The sequence below is a fragment of the Apodemus sylvaticus genome, chromosome 3, assembly GCF_947179515.1.
Source record: "Apodemus sylvaticus chromosome 3, mApoSyl1.1, whole genome shotgun sequence".
Lineage (NCBI taxonomy): Eukaryota > Metazoa > Chordata > Mammalia > Rodentia > Muridae > Apodemus > Apodemus sylvaticus.
In genome coordinates this window covers 29,528,474-29,554,907 of record NC_067474.1, presented here as the reverse complement: position 1 = coordinate 29,554,907, position 26,434 = coordinate 29,528,474, and the positions used below count along the sequence as shown (strand labels likewise).

The 26,434-nt window shown below is 41.9% G+C and overlaps 1 protein-coding gene across 1 annotated transcript; it reads left to right on the top strand.

The window, feature by feature from the left end:
* The first annotated feature begins 3 nt into the window (after positions 1-3).
* On the top strand, positions 4-25,936 carry Decr1 (2,4-dienoyl-CoA reductase 1). Its single transcript, XM_052176117.1, has 10 exons — positions 4-128; positions 12,605-12,807; positions 14,736-14,793; positions 14,917-15,003; positions 15,993-16,140; positions 21,305-21,404; positions 22,719-22,791; positions 24,971-25,117; positions 25,531-25,593; positions 25,686-25,936. Exons 1-10 carry the CDS (start codon positions 60-62, stop codon positions 25,743-25,745), a joined length of 1,008 nt encoding a protein of 335 aa, XP_052032077.1. The 5' UTR covers positions 4-59; the 3' UTR covers positions 25,746-25,936.
* Positions 25,937-26,434: the final 498 nt, after the last annotated feature.

The following is a 26,434-nucleotide window of genomic DNA, read 5'->3' as shown; positions in this document are numbered from 1 at the left end:
ACCGAGACTTCCGGGCCAGGGGCGGACCCGGGCATTAAGGACTGAGTTTGGCTGCAGACATGGCGCTGCTCGGCCGTGCGGTCTTTGCTGGGGTGTCCCGCCTCCCCTGCGATCCCGGTGCTCAGAGGGTAAGGCAGCGCGGCGTGGGAGGGCCAGGCTCGTCCACAGGCGAAGCGAACACGCAGGGCGCGAGGACAGGGCCCCGGGCGCAGGCAGCTGAAACAGGCTGGGGCCTTGGGTGCAGGGAGCTGAGAGATGTCAGATGTCCCGGGGAGCGGAGGGTGCAAGGAGAGAGGAAGGGGACAAGGGTTCCAGGACCTGGGGAGAGCACTCCAGGGGCGCTGGAGGGGAGAGGGAGAGACCCAGCTAATTTTGAGAAGTCAGGGATCTCGGCGCCCGGAGACGAGAGAATGAGGGGGTTGGGGTGGAGACACGAATCGCTCATAAAGGAACTTTCATTTGTAAATAAATTGGGAATGCCTCACACGTAGCAGGCTGGGTGAACCCTGGACTGTCCAGTGAATAAAGGGATTGTGTTGGGAAGTGGAAACCAGAGATTGCCTTGGAAGAAATCCATGGACCTTTTACCTACTTTTAGCAGTGGCAAGCCCTTAGTCAAAGCTAGCCTGAAGGGCATAGCTGTCAATTCCGTGGGTAGCAAAGAGAAAGAGTAGGCTACTAGGTTGGTTCTGTTTCTGAAAAAGTCTTCCCTGAGCACTGTTGCTCTTTTTCAAGCCCCCTGCCCCCATCCCACCCACAGTGCCTTGTTTGGAGGGATGTGGCAGGAATGACTTCATTTTCTATAGTTATTTTTCCAAAAAAACAAAGGCGCATGGAAAAGGAAACAAATGAAAAGCCAAAGCCTTGTGCAAGTTGCTTCTCACCTTCTACCATTGGATCCCAGGATCGAATTTGTCAGGCTTAGGCACAAAGCCTTTCTCCCCCAAATAAACAAGTACAATGTAAGTAAAATAACTTGAAAGTGTCTAAGCCAGAGCCACATTTCGATTCACCTTCTAAAATCAGAGTTTCTTATCCAAGTAGAAAAGTCAGTCCATCAATTGATACCCCATCTCCCCCCCCCCCACTTTGAGTTTGATAGACAGGCCCAGTAGTGTTTCCTTTAGAAAAATGTGGGCGTGTTTCGAAAGACCTGAGTAGGGGGGCAGGGAGGGGTGAGAGGCAGGGCTCCTAAGTGGGCAGAGAAGCACAGGAGAGAGAACAGGACAGGGCACAGGCTGGAAAGAGGCTCCAAACGTGGAGGCAGCAATAGACGTGATGACTTCTTCAACTCATAGGGCCTTTTCCTGCAAAGTGGTCTGTTCACTGCTTGATTTGCGCTCTCTTTTAAAAGACTGTGTAGCATGGCAAGGGAAACAGACACCACGCCCTACCCCTCCTACCCTGCCCCCCCCCCTGCACACACACACACACACACACACACACACACACACACACTACTTTTCTGAGAACTGGCCCTTTTCCAGGCCCGCAGTGTCTCTGACCTTCAGATGCTCTTAGGATTGCAGCAACAGAGCTTCAGGTCGGAATGGGCTGATACCATTGGACAGCCCATTTCAAGAAAGAAAAGAAAAGAATTAAAAATATTGCAGCCTGACATTTTGAAATTCATTTGCTTAATAAAAATGTTAGAAGTCAGGTATAGTGGAACCCACCAGCAGTGAGGAGACAGAATCAGGTGGATCTTTGTGAGTTTGAGGCCATCCTGGTCCACACGCTGAGTTTAAGGACAGCCAGGGATATGTAAAGAGATCTTATTTTCAAAATGTTAGTTCTGAGGTAATACAAGGTACTTGTCTCCTTGACACATGAAGGCTGGAGTTTGAAGCCTATGGGGAAGGCAGGACATCTGTGAATTGGGAGCTGCCAAGCAACATCATGTTTTTAAGAATAAATAAGGCTAAAACCTTATGTGTGAGAGAAATGTTTCAGTTGTCCTAAGTGTTATCTGTGAATGCTATTTTACATTGACCCTTGACCTAGGAAGGCCTCAGTTCCATCCAGTAAACATCTAATATTCCCTCTGCTGAGAAGGACCTTGCCCTTAGTGTGTGCTTCATTCTCCGATAAAACTTTTAATTTAGTCAGTTGTTAATTATGAACTGTAACTGTGGGGTTTTCTTCAGAGAGACTCCCTGGTTGGAAAGGCGAGCCTGCATTCAGTGTGGAAATATTTCAATGACTGTTTCTGGAGCTTGGTTAGTAACTTAGGATTGCATTTTGAAATACATCTACTCCAACCAAAGTAGGTGGGACAGAGAACTGGAGGCAAAAAGGCACCGCCACAGTGTCTTGTAGTAAGGTTAAATTTCCTTAGTGAGCATGTGCTCACGTTTGTAGGTTCTTGCTGGTTGGTGCTCAAGCTCTACGGCCTTCTGTTTTTATCTAGAGTAATCACTTTATTATTTTTATAATGATTTCTGGTCAGTGGTAATATAAGCAATCTAGCTAAATAAAGTACAGAGTAACACTTTCTCAAAAATGAAGTTTTTCTTTATCCTATTGAAAATTCTATTATTCCTTCTGTAATTCTGTTGCATCTGGTCAGCTCACTGCTTGATCCTAGCACAGGGCCTGGCACAGAGTAAACATGGAAGAGGCATGTTACATGAGTGACTGTGTATACTGTGCTGTGTATGTGGTTTTTCATATATAAAAAATGCATGAAAAATGATAGTTTAATGAGCTACCACCAGCTCCAACAGACTGAAAACATTGTGATGCACAGATGTACAAAACTATGTGCATGTAGAAGCAGAAAAGGCTGCCCAGAGGAGGTGAATCCTAGCACTGACTTTTGAGTCAGAAGTCAGATTGTAAGGCCAGCAGTTTCAGCCTAGGGCAGGAGAGAAACAGTTCAGTGCTTATGATTCCTTGCTCTATAGCCCTCATGTCCGCTGGTCACGCCCTCTTGTGAGTACAGCTCCAGGCAATCTGACTTGTGCTTCTACCCTTGCTGGGCACTTGTCTTAGTCACTCTTCTATTTCTGTGAAGAGACACCATGACCAAGGCAACTCATAACAGAAAGACTTTAATTGGGAGCTTGCCTACACTCTCAGAGGTGAGTCCGCTGTCAGTGTGACAGGGAGCCTGGTGCTGGAGAGGTGGGTGACAGCTCTACATCAGGAAGACTCTAGGCTTGGCGTTTAGAACCTCAAAGCACACCCCCAGGGACAAACTTCCTCCAACAAGGCCACACCTCCTAATTGTTGTGATTCTTTCAAATAGTTTACTCCCTATAGGTGAGCCTATAGAGGTGATTCTTATACCAAACAGCATGGCACAGCGCAGTACACATTTGTACATACAAACACACAGACACATGCACATTAGCTAAAAGTTATGATTTCAACCTGACGAATAACAGGCATCAACAAGAGAACATCATTGCCTGTTTCTGAAAGTCCCTGTGATTTGATGTATGGGGTTTGTGTCTTAGGATGTGGAAAAAAAATGTGCAAGGTTCCTTATGTCAGTCTCAGGACCTTGGAGAGCTTGTGGATGACACTGGAGAAATGCTATCTCTTCCTTCCATTCTGAAGAAGACAATCCCAAAGTATCACTTTTTTTTATCCATTTGAAAATATTTATTTTTATTTCATGTGTGTGAATGTTTTGTTTTCATGTGCATCTATGTCCCAAATGTATCCCTGATGCCTGCAGGGGTCAGAGGAAGCCATCAGTTTCCCTAGAACTGGAATCCTAGATGGTTTCAGTTGCCATTCAGATGCCGGGAACCAAACCCAGGTCTTCAAAAAGAGCAGTATGGCCTCTTTACTGCCGAATTGTCCCTCCAGTCCTCAATTGAAATACTTTTGGGGACAGGCTTTTGCTGTGCAGTTCAAGGTACCCTCAGGTTCATGGTGATTCTCCTGGCCTCAACCTCAAGTGCATCTCCCATCTTTAAGTATCTCTGTCTTTTAGGTTAAGGCTTGTTTTAAGATTCAGCTATGCCTGCTTACTGGCCTTTCTGAACTAGTCATACTTAACCACCTCAGAATGGCGCTCCAGTGTTGCCCAGTGGGGCAGCTACCTCCCAAGAGGCAGTAGATGTTAGAAGTTTCTGTCCAATGATTATCTTCACAAATTCCTGGACAGATAAAGCAGCTCTATGGAAACATTATGCATGAGAACAGAAAGAGCTGGAGTTTCACAACAGCCTCTGAGGTACCATAAAGTTCTATGTACTCTCAAGAGAGTAGTCTATGTGTGGGTTCAGACTGAGTCCGGGTGGCTGGTGTAGCGTGAAGAGGCAGGTGGTGATGTGATAGCTAGATTATCAGACTGCCTCGATGGACGTAGAGCTTCTCCTGAAGGCAGTGGAGCGGTGGCAAAGATGGAGGCAAGCTGTCAACGCTGGCTAATCTTCCCAGATGGTAAGTGATGTGGCTTCAGGTGATGGGCAGCAATGGACACTAAAGGGGTTTAGGAGGTACACTGAGAGCTGAAAATGAATGGTTAAGATGGGAGTTGGGGGGACGGAAGGAAGATCAGGCTGCTCTGAGGGGTGCCATTAGCATCTTGTCAGATATCCACTGCACTTGCTGCAGGCACCCTGAGTGCAGCTGGGCCTTCTTTTTACCTGCAACCATGTCCTTCCTCCATTCTGTGTCATCTTATAACATGCACCAAGGCTTAATATACTGCATATTTCACTTAACTTATTTATTCTGTTCCCCAGAATCTAATCTCATCAAGGATAGACTAGTAAATCTTTTTGTCACTGCTGTATTATCATAGCCTACAATAGTGCTTGGGGCATAGTAGATGCTCAATAAAGACTTGCTAAAACTAATTAAGAGGATGAACTTTACCCTAAGGTCTGTTTTCTGTCTAATAATTTCATAAGCAATTCTCAAATCCAACCAATCCTTTTATAAGAGCAGCAGCTGTGATGTTTTGGTTCAATAATGAGACTCATGCTTCTCTTGGTTTATGTAACAGGGAGCCAGTAAAAGATGTCTCCAAGGCAGACAGGAGTGAAGACTCCAGTGGAGTACCTCAGACTGTTTCCTAATTTGAGGCTGATTTCATCTTCTTTTATTGTGCAGTACTGGGAAGCATCTTAGTGTGCAGACAGATAAGAACTGTAATAACAGTTGGAAGTATACCCCATAGCACAGAGTAATGACTTTTTTCAAAACTTTGGTTCATTACTATGGGAGGTGCCATTACTCAGAAATGTAATTTCTGCCTTGCTCCTGGCAACTGCATGATTCAGCCTAGCCTTTGGAACTTAGAGTCCAGCAAAGCATTTTCTTTTACATTCAGGCTGGTTGCTGTGACAACAAGATCTGAGCTCTTCAGCAACTCAGCATCCTTACCTTCTGTGCAGTGCTCCTGTAGGTTATAGAGTGGGTAAACATGCTCCGGTGTTACACACGATTCCAGAGATGGCCTGTGAAGAGTCAGGGGTGACAGAGTTTGGACAGTTTAGTTGTTCATGTTTGTAGGGTCATAGTTGGCATTTGGGATGCTGGGCAGTTCTTTCTTTCTGAGACCCTTGCTTTCTATGTGAGAATGTGGAGAAAAGTCATCTCTATTTTACCACACGCCTCCTGCTGAGGACCAGTAGGTGCTTTGCTGAAAAGGCGCTGTCTGGACACTAAAAAGATCAAGTGACTGGCACGGATAATCCCATTCTGGCAATTGGACAAAAATTTCGGCCAGCAATGGAAGGCTTGGTGGGCGGGCGATGCAGGGAGTGCTCTGGGAGTAAACGATAAAAGTCAACTCGTATAAAGATATGCATTTTCACACATGCTTCAAAATATGTGGTTAGCCAGCTTTCGCCAAACATATGTTATATGACAGTTAAAGAGAAGACTGCACAAACACCCACTCTTGTATGAATCTGAGTCAGAGTAAATTTGATCTAAAATTGTTCGCCTGATGCAAATCAACAGACACTCAGCCTGTTGTCACCCCAGCCCCTCTCCCTGAAAGTACCACAGAAGGAGGTCATTGTCCATGGTGGACCTCCCGGCCACATGTTAAATGAGGAGGCACACCATGAACTTTCTGAGCTGTGTTTCTGGAGTGTTGCTTCCGTCTCAAACCTTCCCGTGTTGTGTGCTTGCTCACGGAATTCGCTTTTCTGTTGGATATTTCCAGTGAAATATAATCTAATGAACACGTTGACTAGCAGTGTTCCACTGTGCCCATCTCTTAAGAGCTCTTCTGAGAGTGTACTGTACTGACTAGTTTCCTGTGGATTGTCCAGGAGATTTGTGTTTGTGTCGACACATATAGGAAGGCAGCTTCTTCTAAAAAAGCACGCAGATTGTACAATGCTTTCTTTGCATCTTTCTCTTGACAAGTGATGCTTCACCTTGTTGATATTCAACCTACATCATTGAGCATTTGGACAAACTGGAAGTGCTTACCATCAGTCTGGGAGTTGTATACCTTTAATAGGTAGTAGGCCCATGCTTTATGAATAGCTGTGATTATTTCAAACCTGCCGTAGTTTCATGTTAATCTTAGGATGATCTCATCAACTTTTGCAAAGAGCTAGGCAGGATTTTGATAAGGATATCATTTGCATTCAATGCTGACAATAGAACCCATGGCCTTGTACATTCTAGGCAAATGATTTAACACTGAGCTCACCTCTTGCCCCTTAATGCATATCTTTGAACAAACTGTCTCTTCTCCACTAGCTGCATAATAAGTGAATACACTTTTGAATGTCAAGGGGGTAGACGAAAGGGTATTATATGTAACCTTGTGATCAATGTTGCCAAATTGACCTCCAGAGAAGTAGGCACCAAATCAGAGGGGAAATGTTGATAATTTGCCTGGTTTTGACTGGTGACTTTGCTAAACTGAAAAAGAGTAGCTCAAGCTGGAGGAGAAAAAATAGAGCAAAGGTTAGTAGGTGAAAGTTCTTGGCAAGCTTTAGGAATGCTGCAGCATTAGTAACTGTAAAGTTTCTTGTTGGAACTGGTATGAAGTTGTTTTAGAAGAGCAAGCCAAGGCCACACTAGATGGGCGGCTTTTAAGACCCGAGTACCATCCCCAGAACCCATATAAAATGGGGTCAGATAGGACACGTTTACAATCCCAGTGCTTGGGATCCAGAAATGGCAGAACTCATGCTGGTCAGCCAGTCAACCGAATCAGCAATTCCCAGGCCAGTGACAGGCCCTGTTCCAAAAAACATGGTGGACAATTACTGAGGATGATATCCAAGGTTTATCTCAGGCACATATATGTGCATGCTCTCATGTGTTCTCTCTCTCTCTCTCTCTCTCTCTCTCTCTCTCTGTCTCTCTCTCTCAAAAATACACACACACAGAGGGAGAGAGGAGAGATAGAGGGACAGAGGCAGAGAAACAAAGAGACTGGTAAACACAGAGAGACAGAGGGAGAGGGAAAATTGAAGTGTGTGCTTTTGTCCTTGATTCTAGATGTATCCTTGTTTTCAGGTATGTAATTTGATTTGTTGTGGAGACCTAATCAACAGCCATGGCATTGGTGATAAAATAGCTGAGCCAGTAGTTTGTAAATATTGACCCGTTCAGCCTCATAACTTCCTGTGAAAATCTATTGCTTAATGAATTTCACAGATTTGAAACTTAGCTGTTTTTTTTAAAGAAACCTAGCATGTTTAAATACTGTTTTTAAAAGATATTCATTTTATATGGAAATGTCATAAGCTTATTTGTGGTACAAAAAGAAAAACAACACAATGACCTCTACAAAAACCCCAAACTTGTCTCGCTGCTTTTTTGTACTGAGGATTGGGTTTTGTTTAGACAAGGGTTCTTTACTCAAATGCCTCAGGTCATTAAAGGTCCCTTTAATGGGGGAGGTCACCAAAGGGGAAGGACATACAGTTTGTATGTATGATCAGTGACTGTGCGGGCAGCCAAACTTACCTCAGGTAGGCATAGTTTAGGGTTATACTTAGTCATCTTGGCATGAATTCTGAGTTTTCTGTGAATTCTCCCCAGCATCTTAATGTTGATTCAAGGTTTCAAGACTTTGTGATAGCTTCATAATACACACTGAACTTAAGAAGAAGACCATTATTTTAGGCTAATGAAATATCCTTAAGTCATTTAGGTATGAATCTCATCCACAGTTTTTATTCCCTCCTGAAAAGGACAAAGACGATATTCTTTCAGACTTTCCTTTTTGAGGATAAGTGTGATCACCCCTGTGTACGCCCTGATATGACGTGGGAGGCTGATGAGTAAGGGGACGGAAGGGGGTGAGAGCCAATTTTCCTAAGGCAGATTTAGAGCTCAACACGTAATCAGTTGGCATTTCCAAAATAGGAAGATTTCAGAAAGTTTTGTAAAAGTTCAGATCACTGAAGGTCTTCAAAGAAATCAGTGCTGATGAGAAAGATATTATTCCCAATTAAACAAAACAACAAAAAGCCCAATTCACTTCTACATAATCCATGTGTAGAAAAACCACAATTCGAGATTTGAAGGTCTCTCAAGGCCCATTTCCACTGCATCTGCTTTTTCTAATGAGGGAGCAGCCAGGTGCAGCGTTGGGTTATGCAGGATATCGCTTTGTGGAATGAGGCACAGTCACAACCCAGTCCTGTGAGATCTGTTCGTGTTTGTGAGTCTTTTTTTTTTTTTTAAAGATTTATTTATTTTACATTGTAGCTGTCTACAGACACACCAGAAAAGGGCATCAGATCCCATTACAGATGACTGTGAGCCACCATGTGGTTTCTGGGAATTGAACTCAGGACCTCTGGAAGAACAGTCAGTGCTCTTAACCGCTGAGCCATCTCTCCAGCCCCCCCCCCCCAATCTTGATAGACAACTTGTGAATAGACAAAGAGATGACTGAATTCATGATCACACTTACATGTGTTGTCAGGTGTCAGAGGATGATGTCAATTAAAAAAGCAAGTAAGTAGTTTTTCCTTTCAGTGGCAGGAAAGGAATTCGTAGGATTATTACCAATCAGATTACATGAATTTATCAAGACAGGTAACGATGCTTCATTAATACAGTAGGGTTTCTATTATCAAATATAGTATTTTTACCTTTGTATGCTTCCTCTGCCTGTTAGAAGGCTGATAAAATGTTTTCAAATATATTTAAGTGTTCTCATTTAAATACTTATTTATCTTTCACAAAGCTGCAAATTGCTGCACAGATTCACCACAAATAAACAAAAGTTCATGGCAGAGCCTTTGGGAGATTGCAGCACTGTTTTTCCATTTCCCCAGATAGTGACAACTTTACCAGACCACTTGCATACGTTTCCTGATTCATCATCTTAATGGAATGGTTGTGGATGTGGGTGGAAGTCTTAAGCAAATCTGCCAGTTATAAAGAAAAAGATGATTGTAGGTTGCATTCATTATTGTTTCATGGCAAAAAAAGATAGATAGATAGATAGACAGATAGATAGATAGATAGATAGATAGATAGATAGACAGACAGACAGACAGACAGACAGATAGATAGATAGACAGACAGACAGACAGATAGATAGATAGATAGATACCCAGTGTTGTCAATATGATGATTCAATTATGGTGAAGACAAGACATAATCAGATTTGCAAAACTTGACCTTTGGTAATGATTTTTCCTGATTATTAAATAAGATCACACTCTCCCAGTAGATTTTGAAGATACTTAAAACTAATAGAAAAGAAAATAATAGTCATGACCCCATCACTTAGAGCTAATAACTAAGTACAGGAGAGACTCTGGGGCCAGACACATCTTGGATTTGAGATTTATTACAACCTTTTTATTTTAAAAATTCTATTTATGCATCTGTGTGAGTGTATGCTGTATGTTAGGGGTGCTTCATATTATGAGGAACGTGTCAGATTGCCTGGAGCTGGCCTTAAAGGCACTTTTGAGCGGAATGATGGAATCCCTCCAGCTTCCTTATAAAAGTAGGTTATCTGGCCTTTCAGAGTTTCTGTTTCCTAGTGTGCAAATGAATATGACAACAGAATTTGCACTGTGGCTGTTATCTATGGGCAGCATGGTCAGTCCCTACATTTCAATACTATTATTTTCTTCTCATCTTTGTCCTGACTGTATTTTTACTTTTAATCAAGACCGGGTAGCTATGTATTTGAAGATGACCCTGAACTTTTCATCCCCAAGCCTGCATGTCTGTGGTACTGCGGTTATAAGAGTGTCCTACCAAACCTACTCTTCTGCATTGCGCTGGCCATGGGGTCCAGGCTTTATGCTTGCTGTGCAGTGCTCTGAGCTACACCCCCACACCTAAACATTGTGGGTCTTTTTGTAGATAGATAGATAGATAGACCCAGTGTATTACTCTTTTGTAATTAGGAAGCTATTGCACCACAATAAATGATGTCTTATATAAATCCAGTTGGACATTTTTTTTTTTAAGTCTTTGCTCACAGTCGTAATCGTTTCTTTGGGAGTAATTTGTAGATACCATGGATCTCTGCTGACAGCCATGTACCATACAGGAAAAACTCTAGCAAGTGATAGATCTAGAATTTTGGTCTTGCAACCATGGCCTATCTTTTGGGGGAAATGTCATATCCTTCCCTGGTGTGTTAATGAAACTTGAGAAGAACTTGGGGGTAAGCCAGAGGCAGTGTGCCAGGGTGTTTTAGAAGTGGGCTCCAGAGTTCACCAGCTTATGTCTGAATTTCATCCTGTAACTGGGTCAGTGTTCATAATGCCTCTGAGCCTCTGCTATGCAATGAGGTAAAAAGTAATACCTGTTGCACATGGCTGTGGTGATCACGTGGTTGGGTATATAATCCCATAGTAACCGCTAAAGGAGTGTTGACTTTTACTCTGTGTTCTGTTCCACAGTTGATGTTTGCTTTTATAATCAAAATGTTTGAGAATAGCGGTACTTTTCATGAGTAATTAATTTTTGAACTGTAAATATAAAACTGAACAAACAAAGTACGTTTAAGTTAATTTGAATTATTTGCCTCTCGTTTTAAGTATAGCAAAACCATTTTACCTGCTCTAATTTTTCTTTTTCTTTTGGCATGAAAAAGGCTTTTGGTAAACTCTATAAAGAGTTTAAAAATAATTGTTGTCTTAGGGTTTTTATTGTTGCGAAGACACACTGTGACCACATAACTCTTATAAAGGAAAACATTTAATTGGGGATGACTTACAGTTCAGATGTGTAGCTCAAAGTCCTAGTGACACACTTCCTCCAATAAGGCCACACTTATTAAAACGAGAACACACCTCCTAATAGTGCCCGTCCTTAACAGCCTCTGGGGCCATTTTCATTCAAACGACCACAGTTGTTTTCTGTAATTCCAAGACAAAATGAGTTTTTATCCAAATTCTTCTTTTGTTAATAGATTGTGTTATTTGGCCCACTCTGGCCTTGAACTTGTGATCCTCCTGCCTTAGCTCTCTGGATAGCTGTGGTCACAGGTGTGTGCCACTCACCTGGCTCAAGTACGTTTTTTTGGTTTGTTTTTGTGTTTTTGGCCCAAGACAGGGTTTCTCTGTGTACCCTTGGCTGTTCTAGAGCAAGCTTTGTAGACCAGGCTGACCTTGAACTCAAAGAGATTTGCCTGCTGCTGCCTCCCAAGTAAATGCTGGGATAAAAGGCCTGCACCTCCACTACCTAGATCAAATATTTTTTAAAAGACTAAAATCAATAAAACTTTGTTTTGTGTGAGTTGAGAGTTGAGAATGAGTATCTCATGTAACCCATGTTGGCCTCACACTTGGTATGTGTCTGAGGATGACTTGCTCGCCTGATCCTCTGCTGTGTATGCACCACTCTCCCAACAGTATTACATCACCATTGTCATCATCCTCATTATTAATATTACCTTATGGTTTTGGGAGACAGGGTTTCTCTGTGCAGCCCTGGATGACATGGAACTTAACTCTGTAGGGTCAGGCTGGCCTCGAACTCTGATCTGCTTCTGTCTCCTGCCTAGTGCTGTGGATTAAAGGTGTGCACTGCAGGATTAAAGGTGTGCATCACCTTGCCCCACAAGCTGTATTATTTTTTAAATGTGAATGTAAACATAACACCTGCAAGTGATAATACTACCATTTATATCAGAGTACTGTGCACGGTCCACTCTTTCCTTGGGTGAAGTGTTACTGTAGTTATCTAACTTACACAACTCGTGCAATCCTTACATGTCCCATGGAGATGCTTTTGTTGCTTTTTTTTTTTTTGTTTGGTTGGTTTTTTTTGTTTTTGTTTTTGTTTTTTCGAGACAGGGTTTCTCTGTCCTGGACCTCACTCTGTAGACCAGGCTGGCCTTGAACTCAGAAATCCGCCTGCCTCTGCCTCCCAAGTGCTGGGATTTCTGGTGTGTGGCACCACTGCCTGGCTGTTGCTCTCATTTTGATGGGTAAGAAACTAAGGCACAAAGAAGTTTAGGAACTTATTATACTTAAATGACTATGGAGGAATTTCTTTCCTATGCTGTCTGAGGTCTGGATCCCATGCTTTTTAAACCACCTCATTATATTACTTATTTATTTAATATATTTAATCATTCAGAAAAAAAATCTTAAATGCAATAATGGATAGTTAGATAATGTCTTCCCTTTTGTAAATATACAGGAGTACAGTTCTCAACTCATTTTTTTTTTCTTTTTAGTTTTTCAGCTCTGGAACGAAAACACTGTATCAAAGCATCGATGCTCCACAGTCTAAATACTTCGCGCCCATTTCAAAGCCAATGCTACCACCCAATACTTTTCAAGGAAAAGTGGCTTTCATTACGGGAGGCGGCACTGGCCTTGGCAAGGCGATGACGACTTTCCTGTCCAGCCTGGGTGCCCAGTGTGTGATAGCCAGCAGGTAAGTGTCACTTGAGAGTCTGTGAAGAAACTACCTGTGTGACAGTATTAAAAACAGGACTATTTGATTGCATCTTATATAAAATATCCTGTAGATAGATTAAATAAATCCCCTTGGAAAAATTCAGTTGCAATTTGATTTGTAAAAATAGTCTCAGTTATGAAACTGATGGTGTTTGCAGTTTTGATTTTCTGAATTTGGAGGTGGAATTTAAAAGGACTCCATTGAAGTGCTTTCCATTTCTGTTGTAGTCCTTATCCTTCTTACTAATTCAATCGATAATTAACCTCATAACGGAATTAACAGATGCAAACTTAATGGTTGTTTTTACGGTGGACATGAATTTAAAAGTACATTTTGTAATGGATATAAAGCCACACAGACAGAAGTTCTTATGTCAACATATCCGGGTACCAACTATGAAATCTGAATCTTTAGGTCCTTGTTAAAATTTCTGCTTAAGTAGTTACCTCAGAGACACTTAGTAGTCAGTCATTCACAAATGCAAATTTAACAGAATGTTCTTAATGCTGTACTGTGTAAGAATTTTAAAATATTATTTTTACTTTAATGCTCTGCAGTCAACATTCATGGTTTGTTTTTGTTTTGTTTTCTTTCAAGGGTATAAGACTGATCACATAGAGCCATCCAAACTCATAAATTTAATCTGAAACCCATGTGTATTATAACAGAAATACCTTTCTTTGGTTGAAGAATGAATATAATGATTCTAATCAAGGAAATAATTTAAATCAATAAGTAAGTCAGGTATGTTTGCACATACCTGTAACCCTAGCTCGTGGGAGATAGAGGCAGGAGGATGAAGGTTTCAAGGTCACACTGTCTAATAAATGGAGAGTTGAAGACAACATTACATAAATTCCTGTTTCTAAGACAAAACAAAACAAAACCTTCCTAAGTAATTTGATATGTAGATAATACTATATAAAAGTGACTAATTTCATGAATTAGTTTCAGATATGTAAAAGTAACCTGATGTAATTGTCTTCTCGGAGGCTTACTGCTGAATGAGCTCACCCTTTCTAGCTCTTTCTGAACTCTAGCTGGTTGGTTCAACTCAGTTGTTCTGGCTCAAAGTGCTCTCCAAGCTGACTGATTCAATCTGGTCTCTCAGCTTCTCACTGAATTGCTCTGCTTGGCCACGGATTAACATTAACAATCTGTTTAATCTTCTGGCTTCTCCTCTTTCTCTGGTTCATTCTGTCTTCACCTGTGTCCACTTGGTCTCTCTGCATCTGTCTCTATAAAACCGTCCCAGTGAAAACTGCTTCTTTCTCCCTCTCTCTCTGCACAGCTCTCCGAAGTCCCCTCTCCTTACTGGGCTGTTCTTGTTAGAGATGGGTATATCACATCCTGTCAAATCTTTCTCTGATTCCTCACTTTGTCCCTCAGTTAGACATCATTGTTTGTGATTAAAGTTGTGTACTCAGAGTATGTCTGTATTCCGGCCAGATCAGACTATAATCTAGAGCAGCCAGCTTGCTGAATTAAAATTCCTCTGCACAGATGTATTCAATTTTACTTTTAAAAAATAAAATTAATTAGCCAGGGGTGGTGGTCCACGCCTGTAATCCTAGCACTTGGGAGGCAGAGGCAGGCAAATTTCTGAGTTTGAGGCCAGCCTGGTCTACAGAGTGAGTTCTAGGACAGCCAGGGCTACACAGAGAAACCCTGACTCGAAAACAAAACAAACAAACAAACAAAAAACAAAAACAAAAACAAAAAAGAAATTAACGCGCTTTTCAAGTAAGTATAAATTTTATACTTTCACAGAAATGTTTTTCTTTAAGCTGTCAGTTGTCTGTGTTCTTTAGCTAAGAGAACAAAAAAGAAAATTAAAAAAATATATTAAAAAGAATATAAATGCATTTTAGCACTCATGTGAAGTTCCCTGTGTTTATTTCTAGAAATATTGATGTTTTGAAAGCTACTGCAGAAGAGATTTCTTCTAAAACTGGAAATAAGGTATATTTAGCAGTGGCCTTTAAATCTAATATGGGGATTATAACATATTTGTATGGTTTATCTGTGGTTTTGGTTTAGGAAGCCTGGAAATGGCTGAGTTCTTTCTTCTTCATCATTTTGCAGGTTCATGCGATTCGGTGTGATGTTCGAGATCCTGATATGGTCCACAACACGGTGCAGGAGCTGATCAAAGTGGCAGGGCATCCTAATGTAAGTGTGACGGGGCTAAAGTCTTTCAAAGCACGGGGCTTTGATTCTGAGAACATCACCAGGATGCACAGAGGAAACAGACTGTTGAAATGAGCAAGGGTCAGGGCAGGAGAAAGCCGGCTCTGTTTAAAGCAGAGGAAAGATTAGGTGGACTTCTGTGCCCTTACCGTACAGGAATACTTAAAAAACACATTTATTGTCACAGACCAAACTTGATTATACTTTATTTAATGAGATTATACAATAGCAAGAGGAGTTACACAAGAGCACATTAGCTGGTTTCAGTCATCGGTTGGGTTAGCTTTTCCTGATTACTGTCAGTGTCTCTCAGTGGAAGAGACTGGCACAACCCAGGGAACCTGACAGAAATACCACACTTCTACTTCCTGGACCTCAGAGGTAATGAGTCCTTTGCTATTTTGTGGCTCATCTGTGAGAGAAAACCTATTTCTTCCAATAGTCTCAAAGCGAACACTCTCCTCTGTTAAAAGCTATTTCAGAGACCCCTAACCCTGAAGCTGCTGCAGAACCCAGCAGATCTTTCCCTGGGAGTGCAGAAACCAGGCCACCAGTGAGCACAGCTTAGCTTGAAAGGCAGTGTTATTTTGATGGTTTGTGTCTGTGTGGGGAGGCTGGCAGGGGTTGCTTCTCCATGAACCACAAGCTGGCCTGAGCTTCCCATGTACCCCGGGCTGGCTTTTAGGTCTCAGTCTTTTGTCTCTGCCTTCCAAATGCTGGGATTACAGGTGTGCACCGGGAAAGCTCTCTCAAGGGCATCTGGTGGTTATTCAAAGCAAAGTATACTCATGAGGTAAGCAAGCTTACCTACTTTCATTGTCTCTGTAGTCTACATTAATTTAAAGACATAAAATAATAGATGTTGCTTTTCAGACTCCAGAAACATAAGTCAAAGCAGTCTCGTGGCCTTGCTTCCGAGCTTACTGTGGGGTTCAGATGTGCTTGCTGATACCTCGCTTCCATGATTTCAGGTGGTGATAAACAACGCAGCAGGGAACTTCATCTCTCCCAGTGAGAGACTGTCTCCCAATGGTTGGAAGACCATAACTGACATAGTTCTCAATGGCACAGCCTATGTGACGCTAGAGATTGGAAAGCAACTAATTAAAGCACAGAAAGGTATGCTGTTCTTCCCTTCAGTGTTTGTCGGGCTCTGCACTCAAGTATCTCATAGTGTGAAGATCCTCGTTTACCAGAGGCCGTGTAGGAGACTTCCTAAACACGTGTCAAGGGCATTTGGAAACTCAGAGATGGGGGCGACGCCCTCCTCCTGGGGCTGACTCACTAATCATTATCATCTTTCATTTTTAACACAGACTCCAATTTATTTTTACCTCGATAGAGGCCTGGTAGCGGGGAAGCACAGACATGTTTAGAGCCTAATAAAGAATTCGATGTGGATCCCACAGAGCAGAGGAAGTAGGAAGCATTGTGGGGAGGTGGCTTGTCACATGACTGGGAAAGTCCCCAGCAACCAAATAGGAAGTCAGAGTCCATTGAAGTTACCTTGTGAAGGAGGACGGTTTGCTGTAAAACATCCCTGACTACATCGTGACGCTGGGAAGTTCGATGTTTTTCTTTGGGGCATATGGACAGATGGGGTGGGTGGCAGGGGAGGAACAGTTTCGAAGCTAATAGCAGCAGAACTTATAAGAGGAAGGTTTTTTTAGCTGGGGTGAGTAGTTTGTTTGACAGTGACATCTTTAAGATTGCAAGCACGTGAGAGATCAAGAACACCACAATGAGACTAGATTTGAATGGACATTACTAGAATATTTTTGTCATGACTGAACCAACTTATTAAGATTTATGTCTATAGAAATAAAAAATGTGTAATGCCTTATATATACTTAACATACACAGAGAAAGATGATAGATAGATAGATAGATAGATAGATAGATAGATAGATACATAGAATGTTTCAGTAAATCTTCAACCCCAACAAGCCCATGTAAAGAACACGCAACTTAGTTATTGGATTTATGAGCTGCTCGCCTAGACTGGGCAGATAGACCACTACACTGCTCTAGTCCTCAGCTATGAGAGCCCTTGCTATGTGGGGTTCCTCCAGGCCACGTGGTTCTGATCCATCTTCCTTCCACCTCTTTTTTCTTTGTGTTCCTCTCCTCCTTCCTCTCTCTCCCTCTCTAAAACCTCCAGCCCCACCTTTCTCTTCCACTGCCCCATCACAGGCTTTAGCCTTTATTTGACCAGTTAAAATGGGGAGAAGGTTCACTTGGAATCACCTGAGTACCAGATCCACTCCTCAGGGGGCAGCCCTTTTTTGAGGAAGAAGAATTAGCATTAAAATACAAATAGCTTTGCAAAAGATGGGAACATCCTTTCCCCAGCACTCAGCATAATCCTTTACCCATCTCTCCACTATAAGCAAAGGAGTTGTGATTTGAATCTGGACTTTTGTGGCACTGATTTTTTTTTCATTATTTTTTTATTTTACTGATTTATTATTTTCCAGAAAGATAGACTTGAGAAGGGAGTTGTGATTGTCAGCTGACTTTCTGTCTGCCTGCTGTTACTTTTTGTGTCCTTTGTCTTCTCTCTCTCTCTCTCTCTCTCTCTCTCTCTCTCTCTCTCTCTCTCTCTCTCTCTCTCTCTCTCTCTTCCTCCCTCCCCCGCCTCTGTGCTTTTTGTTTTGCTTTCTCTAATTTCTAATCCTGCCTCTATTTCTTTCTCCGTCTCTTGTAGGCTCTTCATTTTTGGTTCTCTGTTTCTTTCTGTCTCCCTGATACTTTCTTTCTCTGCTTCATTATCTTATTTCTTCCTTGCTCATGCTTAGGATCCTTAGTTTTCTGACTCACTTCTCGTTGTCTTTCACAGACGTCAGTCTATTTTTACTCCTCACACTGGATTAAAATTCTATGGGCTTCATTAGAAATGTATTAGGTTAAGACTTTTTAAAAGACAGAGGCCCATTTCTGTTCCTCTACATTTCCTGTCCGTTGAGCCTGTGACCTGACATTCTGGGTCCTGGGTTGGAGATGCCGAGTTCTGTGTCTAAGCTGGTTCTGCATTAGCGGTTGAGGGTCTCAAGTGCTTGTCTCAAGCATGCCAATATAGGTAAGCCTGGATGTTGGTTTAGGGAATGCATGTAATCCTTCACCAACATATGTAGGCAGCCCAACACCTAGGAAGTCCATTAGGAACGTCATGGGCTAGTTGTCCAGTGAAGATGAGGACACCAGCTTCAAGTACACTCTTGCTTCTTACAGGGTAGAGATCTGCACAGCTTGAGTTGAGGCACAGCTGCGGCGATACCCAGTTAGCAGCTATGAATAACTAAAAAAGAAATGTGCCTGAGATTGCTTGTCCCTGTGCTGTTCTGGGGCCACCAAGTCTCTGCACCCCTTGTCTTTCACACAAGGACATTTTGCAGACAAACTGATTTTAGAGATCTGAAAGGCCGAGTCTATATGTAGATATAGTTGTGAGAATGGCGACCAGAAGCGTGCTTATTTGAATATCATCAAGGTACCCCCCCTCACCCCACACTCTCAGGGCTGAACTGTATGTTGTTTCTGTTCTCAGATATGGCTGACAGTAAGAACGTTAACTATATGGAGGAGAGGAAGATTTTCATAATGCTTTCATTGTGGTCCTTCAAGTTTAAACCACTTCCTTTTTCCTCCTGTTGTTTTGAGGCAGTGTTTTATTATGTAGCCCAGGCTATCCTTCAGCCCTTGCCTCAGCCTTGAAAGTGTGGGGATTACAAATGTATACCACAACACCCCACTTTCCAATGTACAGTAATTACAATGTGTTTTGTAAAACATATAAGTATATTTTAATCATACTTTTAAAACATTAAACTTAAGATATTTTTTTTTACATCTAGTATTATATCTGTTTAAGAAGTAGAAAATCTGGTTTCTCACAAGCCAGAGCATTCTTCCAACGTTTAGTGCATTCAGATTCCCGAGCTTCTGCTGTGTCTGTGTGTGGTGTCACTTTGTTCTTTATAGTCAGTTTAAGAACTTGAGAAACAAGAGAACATGCTTTCTCTTTGTCTGCATTTCTGGTATGTTGTCCTTCTGTCCCTCTGAATTTCTGTCTAATATTAACTTCACTTAGCCTCAAGGCTGTCTTTAACTTCATTCTGATGAAGATTAGGGGCTGAGAACTGCATTGAGGTAGCAGAAGACAGCACCTTCAGTTTTCTGTTGGCTTTGGAATTCAAAGTTGACAAGATTTTTGTTTCAGAATCTTACAGGTGTCACTGTCTTCCCTGTGGCCCCTGATGAAGGTTGGGTGAAGACGTTCCCTGGGCTCCTTTATCCACCCTCCCTGGTGGCCCGTTGCTGTTTTACAGTTCCCGCCTTCTGTTCACCTCTCTTGGCCTTTGTTTGCCTCCTAGAAACTGTAATTTATAGGGTTTTCCCTACCAAATTAGATTTTTCAGTTTGTATTTCTCCTTTCTATTTTACATACATTCTGCTAGAATGTCCCATATGTTCTAGTCTTTGGCTTGTTTTTATCTGTCCCCCCTGTGACCTTTGTATTGGTTAGTTCTTATTGTGTCTTCACTGAAGATCTTCTGCAGCTAAGCGCATTCCTTTGATTTTAAAATTTCAGATATTATCTTTTCTGCCATAGATGTTGTCTGTTTCTATTTTGATATTTTTGATGATTTTTAGTATTTCATTTATTTATTTGTATGTGCATGTGTGCTTGTATGTTTGGATACATTCTGCAGCGAGCACGTGAGGTCAAAGGACAACCTTCAGAATCAGCCTCTCTCTTTCCACTGTATAGGTTCCAGGGGATGAACTCTGGTTGTCAGCCTTGGCACAGGCTCCTTTACCCAGATGCTCATAGAACAGCCTTCTCCGGACTCCTTTGAATATGCTTCTTGGAAATCTTTTTATCATACCATTACAAAGGCCATTATGTACTAATTGTGTCTGCTGGTCATTTTTTGACTCTATTAATCGGGTTTCCCCATGTTTCTAACTCAACGTGAACACAAAACCTGGGTTTTGAGTTTTCCTCTGAAGTGTGTTGAGACTTACGTGAGGGAGCAGTAACTCTAGTACATGATCATTTTACAGCTCATCTTTAAGGTTTATTTGGGTAGAGTAGCTCTTCCTTTGAGTCTAACTTAGCCCTTCGGTCTGATTCTTCTGAGCTGGCTGAAGCAGGTTTTGGATACTCATTAGTGTGCTTACCACCTCTCTGTCTCCCAGCCCTTTGTGAGCCTTTAGAGACACCGTCCAGTTCAGTGCTGTGACGGAAGCTGCCCCTTTATAGATTCCATGGACACTTACCTCAGGTACATGATGGGGCACCAGCACACACTCAGGGAGACTCTGAAAAGTAAAGGAGCCCTGTTCCCATGCACATCCCTTCTCAGAGCTGCTTCTCATTCAGGAATTCTAAGATGGTGTTAGACTTATCATCCCAGGATGCCATTCCCTCTCTACCTGCTGTAAGGTGGCTGGCAGTGACAGTATCTGTATCTCCTGTACAGCTACCATGATGTATAAGGATCCATCATGGCTAGAGGTACACATCCTTGATAATTTAATTCTGATTCCTTTATATTGAAGTTATTTTTGGCCACAGAATGCGTCTCTTAGATTTGACAAGCCAGGCACAGAATCGCAGACAGTGAAGACTGGTCATTCCCAAAACAGTGTCTTAGGGTTTCATTGCTGTGAAGTGATACCATGACCAAAGCAACTCGTATAAAGGAACACATTGAATTGGGACTGGCTTTCAGTTTCAGAGGTTCAGTCCATTATCATCACAGTGGGAAGCATGGCAGTGTCCAGGCAGACACGATGCTGGAGGAGGCAAAATTTCTACATCTTGATCTGTAGGCAGCAGAAGGCGATTGTATTCTGCAGGCAGTCAGGAGAATGCCCTAGATCTCAGTAGCTAGACGTGTGTGTGTGTGTGTGTGTGAACATATATATGTATATACATACATACATATTTTACATACATACACACATATGTGTGTGTATATATATATATGTATGTATATATATGTGTATACACACACACACACACACACCACACACATATATATAGCCATTTCCCATGGGCCAAGCATAATCAAACTACTATAGACATTAAGACTAGGAGCAAGATGACACACTTTTCTTAGGTTACTCTTTCAGGGATGAAGGTAATAAACTTAAAAACAAGCATAGTCCCTGTAGAGTTTGTCATTCGTTTTTGCACAGGACCTCGCTCATGCCCGTCATGTTTCTCGAATGGAGGTGGCTGCAATGCTGATCACCTCGTTCTTTAACTTTCCAGGAGCTGCGTTTCTTGCTATCACTACCGTCTATGCTGAGAGTGGATCGGGCTTTGTGATGCCAAGTTCTTCAGCCAAGTCAGGCGTGGAAGCCATGAATAAGTGAGCACTGCTGCGTTCATTGTGTTGCTGAAAATAGATAAAGTTCTCTGGTCAAAAGAAAGACTGATCATATGTCTCTGTGCCACGGGACTGATTTGACTGACCTGGACTTTGATTGATACTCTCTTACTGAGTTTTATCTGTTGCGAAAGTACAGTATTTTAAGGTCATTATTATGTTAAAAACTTTTCCTTTTATAAACCTCTCAGTAGGGAATGTCTTACTGAGTTTCGTACTAAAATCAGTTGCACTAGTGAGGAAGTAGTATGCTGTTTCTCGCAGGCACTGCCAACTCCATGCCTGACTAGGCTATCATTTTCACTGGGACATGGTAAGAGGATGCTCCCATACATAAAACATCTTAATGCATTGCTATTAGCTTCCTTTTGGCTCCATTATGCTTCCGTGTCCACGTTGGCTCTTCCCGGCTTCTTCCCTTCCTGTCTTATCTCCTTATTTGGATTATTGTAAATTTGTCCGCACATAAAACACTTTTTTGTGGGGGGGGGGGGGGCTGGGTGTTGAAATGGTATGTCTCCTTTGACAACTGTGTTAAGTACATATATGTATAAACATACACGCCTAAGAAACATGCCAGTACAATCTATAAAATATGATCATGTTGAAAAGTAGACTGTCAAGTGCATTTCTAAACAAGTTCTGTGTTCACGTTTAATAATGTATTTTCGTTTAGGAAATTCAAGATTTGGTTTGAGTCTCATTTCCTTTATGTTTCTGTTTTAATTAACTGTGCGATCCATCTCTTGGTGTCCCTGGGATCGTGCCTACAGACATTGTGATCCAGAGCATAGGCTATAAGGAAAAGTAATGTCCTTTGTAATTGTAAGCTTGAGCTGCAGAGGGTGGTGGAGATGAGCCCGAGAAGTTCACATGTAAACCTGGTTGTTTACAGAAACCCACCTCTCTGTCTCCGCACATCTGGGATTAAAGGTGTGTGTCACTATGCCTGCCCAGCATATCAGATTTATTGTGTAAACTGTAGATAACTGCAGTGACCAAGTACACTAAAATGTGTTAAGTTGTGTAACAGAAGAGGTGAAGACACAGCCATCGCCTAGACTCTTAGAGGCTGACAGATTAGCAACATACAATTAAGAACAGTGGTTTAATCTTTCTGCACCTCAGTTTGTAACCCAGGGAGTAACAGGAACACTTACCTGATGGGGTAGGATTCCTGGGAGGCATTGAATATGCTGTGAACCCTGGTTATTCATGCCTGAACATACAGTACGCTGTTTTAGAATGCACTTTGTGTACTTTAATTTTCAGTATTTTATCTCTTTTAATTTTCAGGTCACTTGCAGCTGAATGGGGTCGATATGGAATGCGTTTCAACATAATTCAGCCAGGGCCTATCAAAACCAAAGTAAGTTTTATTTGGCATATTGTAACACCGTGGAGGATTAAAGAATGAGACCGTGATGGCTGTGCATTGTCATTGCTGTGAGATTCAGGGATGCCTGGATCTGAAACCCTAGTGGTAGGGAGGGTCTTTGCAATTATCCAGTATAAGTACCAATAATACGACCAGTGTCTTCACATACCCAGATACTTATATTATCAGTTTTGACATTTTAGTGATTAATTTCTGTTACCATAAATATGTTATTGCCCTGCATTTCTTAATTTTTTGCCTATTTAAAACTGTATTTTGTGTGTATGAGTGTATCACCTTCATATTTGACTGTGCGCCATTTCCATGCAGTGCCTGTGGAGGAAGAAAAGGGCACTGATGCCCTGGAACTAGAGTTCCAGGTGGCTGTGTGCTGCCACATGGGTGTTGGAAGTAGAAGCCTAGGTGTCTGGACAAGCAGCCAGAGCCCTTGACCACTGAGCCGTCCTCCCGGCCCAATGTTTGCACATTTTAAAAGTCTCATGGCTCTTATAGTCTTATTTTTAAGTTGTGGCAATGTCATTGTATCTGTAGCTTACAAGGACCTCTAGAAATCTGAGAGGAAGGCTTTCAGGACCGTTCTCTTTGGCTCATTGCCTGACCCTCTTCTCTTTCAGACAGTTGTGCTTGTCTCTGACTTGATATCTGGTTAAAATTCCCTCTGGAGGAGTGCACCTCTCCAGTGTCATTAACCTTCCAGACGTCCATGACTACTCCTAGTCACCATTTTATGGACATCATTTAGAATGGCCACACATTGCTGTTCTCATATCATCTCCTGGTGACTTCACTCTTCCTTATACCATCTCCTGATGATTTCACTCTTACATCATCTCCTGATGACTTCACTCTCACATCATCTCCTGATGACTTCACTCTCACATCATCTCCTGATGACTTCACTTTTCCTTACATCATCTCCTGATGTCATCTCCTAAATATTTATTTTCTTGCGAAGCCAGAATATATAATTCTTGAGATGCAACTTTGAAAACACATAAAATTACATAAAAACCATACCAGGGTATATTCAGTTAGTGGTAGATAGTATTAAATTTTACAATGGAAATTGTACTATTAGTTTATTTATTAATTTAATAGATAGAAATGCAAAGAAAAGGTGCCAAAGTGAATGAAAATCGAATGAATATATATATTCGGTAATAAGAGTCAAATGGCAAAAACAACTGTAAGCCAAAGCACATAACTCAAGTGCCTTCTGTTGCACACTATCCCAGAAGAACTATAGTTGAAGAAGTTTCTTTCCTGGACTCTAATGACTAGGAGAGCTCATCTATTTATTCATGTATTTATTTGCCTTGTTTTTCTTTACTTTCTCAATTTAGTTTTGTTTTTGTTTTTAGCGTGAGTGCACATGTGTGTCTGCATGCACATGAGTGTACCACATGCATGCTTGGTGCTACAGAGGTCAGAAGAGAGCAATTGGAGATAGTGATGGCTGTGAACCACCATGTAGGGGCTGGGAATTGAACTTGATCCTCTGCAAGAACAAGTGCTCATAACTGCTACCCATCTCTTCGGCCCCTACATAGTATTTTTTTTTTTTTTGAGTGCTTATTATACGCAAAGGCATTGGAAAAGATGTGAGGACATTTATGTTAGGGCGTCTCCCAAGAAGGGGTGTGTAGTGGAGAAGTGGGGATATGGGATGATCCCAACTATTAGGTAATTTATTTTAAAGAGAGAAAGGGGAAACTGAAACCAGGAACTTTCCTGGCACGGTCCGATGGCATGAAGGCCTCACCAGCTGCTGCTTTCCTCTCTGCTGCCTTGGGATAGCTGCAGGCTCACCCAGCACCTGCAGGGCGAGCCCTCACCGGGGCTAGGGACCCTGTTTTAGGAGTCCGCAAGTGTTGGCCTTCTCTTGCTGTGTCCGTACATCACAGCCCCAGACACTGGCCGGTGCAATCCCTGCTCCCTCGCTCTCACGTGCACTGGGAGTCAATAGCCCTTGGCTTAACTTTTCTGTTTTTACTTTTAAAGAAAAGAGAATAGAATAACTTCTCTTAAACATCTCATATTTGAATTGCTTTTCTGAGTTTACTGAATGAAATAACAATCCACCATCTCACCTGATTACACATATATGCAGACACACACACTAACCTAAATTTTCTCTCTTGTTGCTAAGGGTGCCTTTAGCCGTTTGGACCCGACTGGAAGATTTGAGAAAGAGATGATTGACAGAATCCCCTGTGGTCGACTGGGAACTGTGGAGGAACTTGCAAATCTAGCCACTTTCCTTTGCAGCGATTATGCCTCCTGGATTAATGGGGCAGTAAGCATTGCTGTGTCTTCACTTTTTGGGGAGTGGGGTAGCCCTGTTTTTGAGTTGATCCTAAAAATGCTGAATATGGTTATGATTTAAAAATATTTAGTTAGTTGCAAGCAATATAAAACATTTATACATTACTCATCCTAAGCATTTATATCTTGACAAATTAATTTTATTAAGTGCAAGTTGCCTTGGTAGACATTGTTTAAAGATGATCTTTAAATTGGGTTGAATTTTGGTGGAAAAGAGCATTCTAAGCAGAACAAATAAGGTCAGATTGTATCTCAGTTTTATCTTTTAAAATTTGAGATTTGACTGAGACTACAAAGGAGATTACATTTAGTTGGGATATGAAGATGGGTAATGGTTCAGAGACTTTTCAAAAGGAATGAAGGGGTTTGTGGTATCTTTTTCAGGTCATTAGATTTGACGGTGGAGAGGAAGTATTTCTGTCAGGTGAATTCAACTCTCTAAAGAAGGTAATGCCATTTGGTTCATACACTGTTAGGATACTGGGCTTATTTAAACCATCAGCAGACCCAGTTAAACTGACTTCGTTTTCTTCCATTAGATCACCAAGGAGGAGTGGGACTTAATTGAAGGGCTCATCAGGAAGACAAAAGGCTCCTAAGATAGTCGTGACGTCATCTGTGACACACTAAAGTTCGGGACTAGAGTCGTACATCTGGACCATGGTCTTCTACTTGTCTCCAGGGTTAATAAATTGTTTGCTGGATAATTTCTGTCATTCTGGGGATCAAAACCAGGGTGTCTGGTATGCTCCTGTTCCACCTCAGCCCTAATAAATGGTGGACGACTTTCGCCACGTGCAAACAGTGTGCCAGGTCACAGGTGGCCATTCTGTATTGAAGGGTCAACTGGACAGGATATATTTTCTTTAAACATGTGAAAAACAAAAAGGGGAAAGGATTTTTTTCTTTTTCAAATTATTCTTGTGTTGGTGAGAAGGCGCTGTAGGTAAAGGTGCTTGCTGCTAAGCCCAATGAACTGAGTTCAATCTCAAGGCCCCGCTCTGTAGGATAGAACCAACTCTCCCACATACCTGCTACACATACACACCCTGCCCCAGTGTGTGCGTGTGTGTGAGTGTGTGTGTGTGTGTATGTGTGTGTGCACACGCGTGTGTACATGATGTATGTTTTACAACTTCGACCATGTATATAAATGGCTCGACTGTTTCACACCCTCTCATTGTTCACCTTTCTCACCTTTCCTCTCACAGAACCCTTTCTTTCTTCATATCGGTCCCCTCATACTTTTGGGGTTGCTTCCATTGGTATGGCTGGGAGGCCTTTTCCT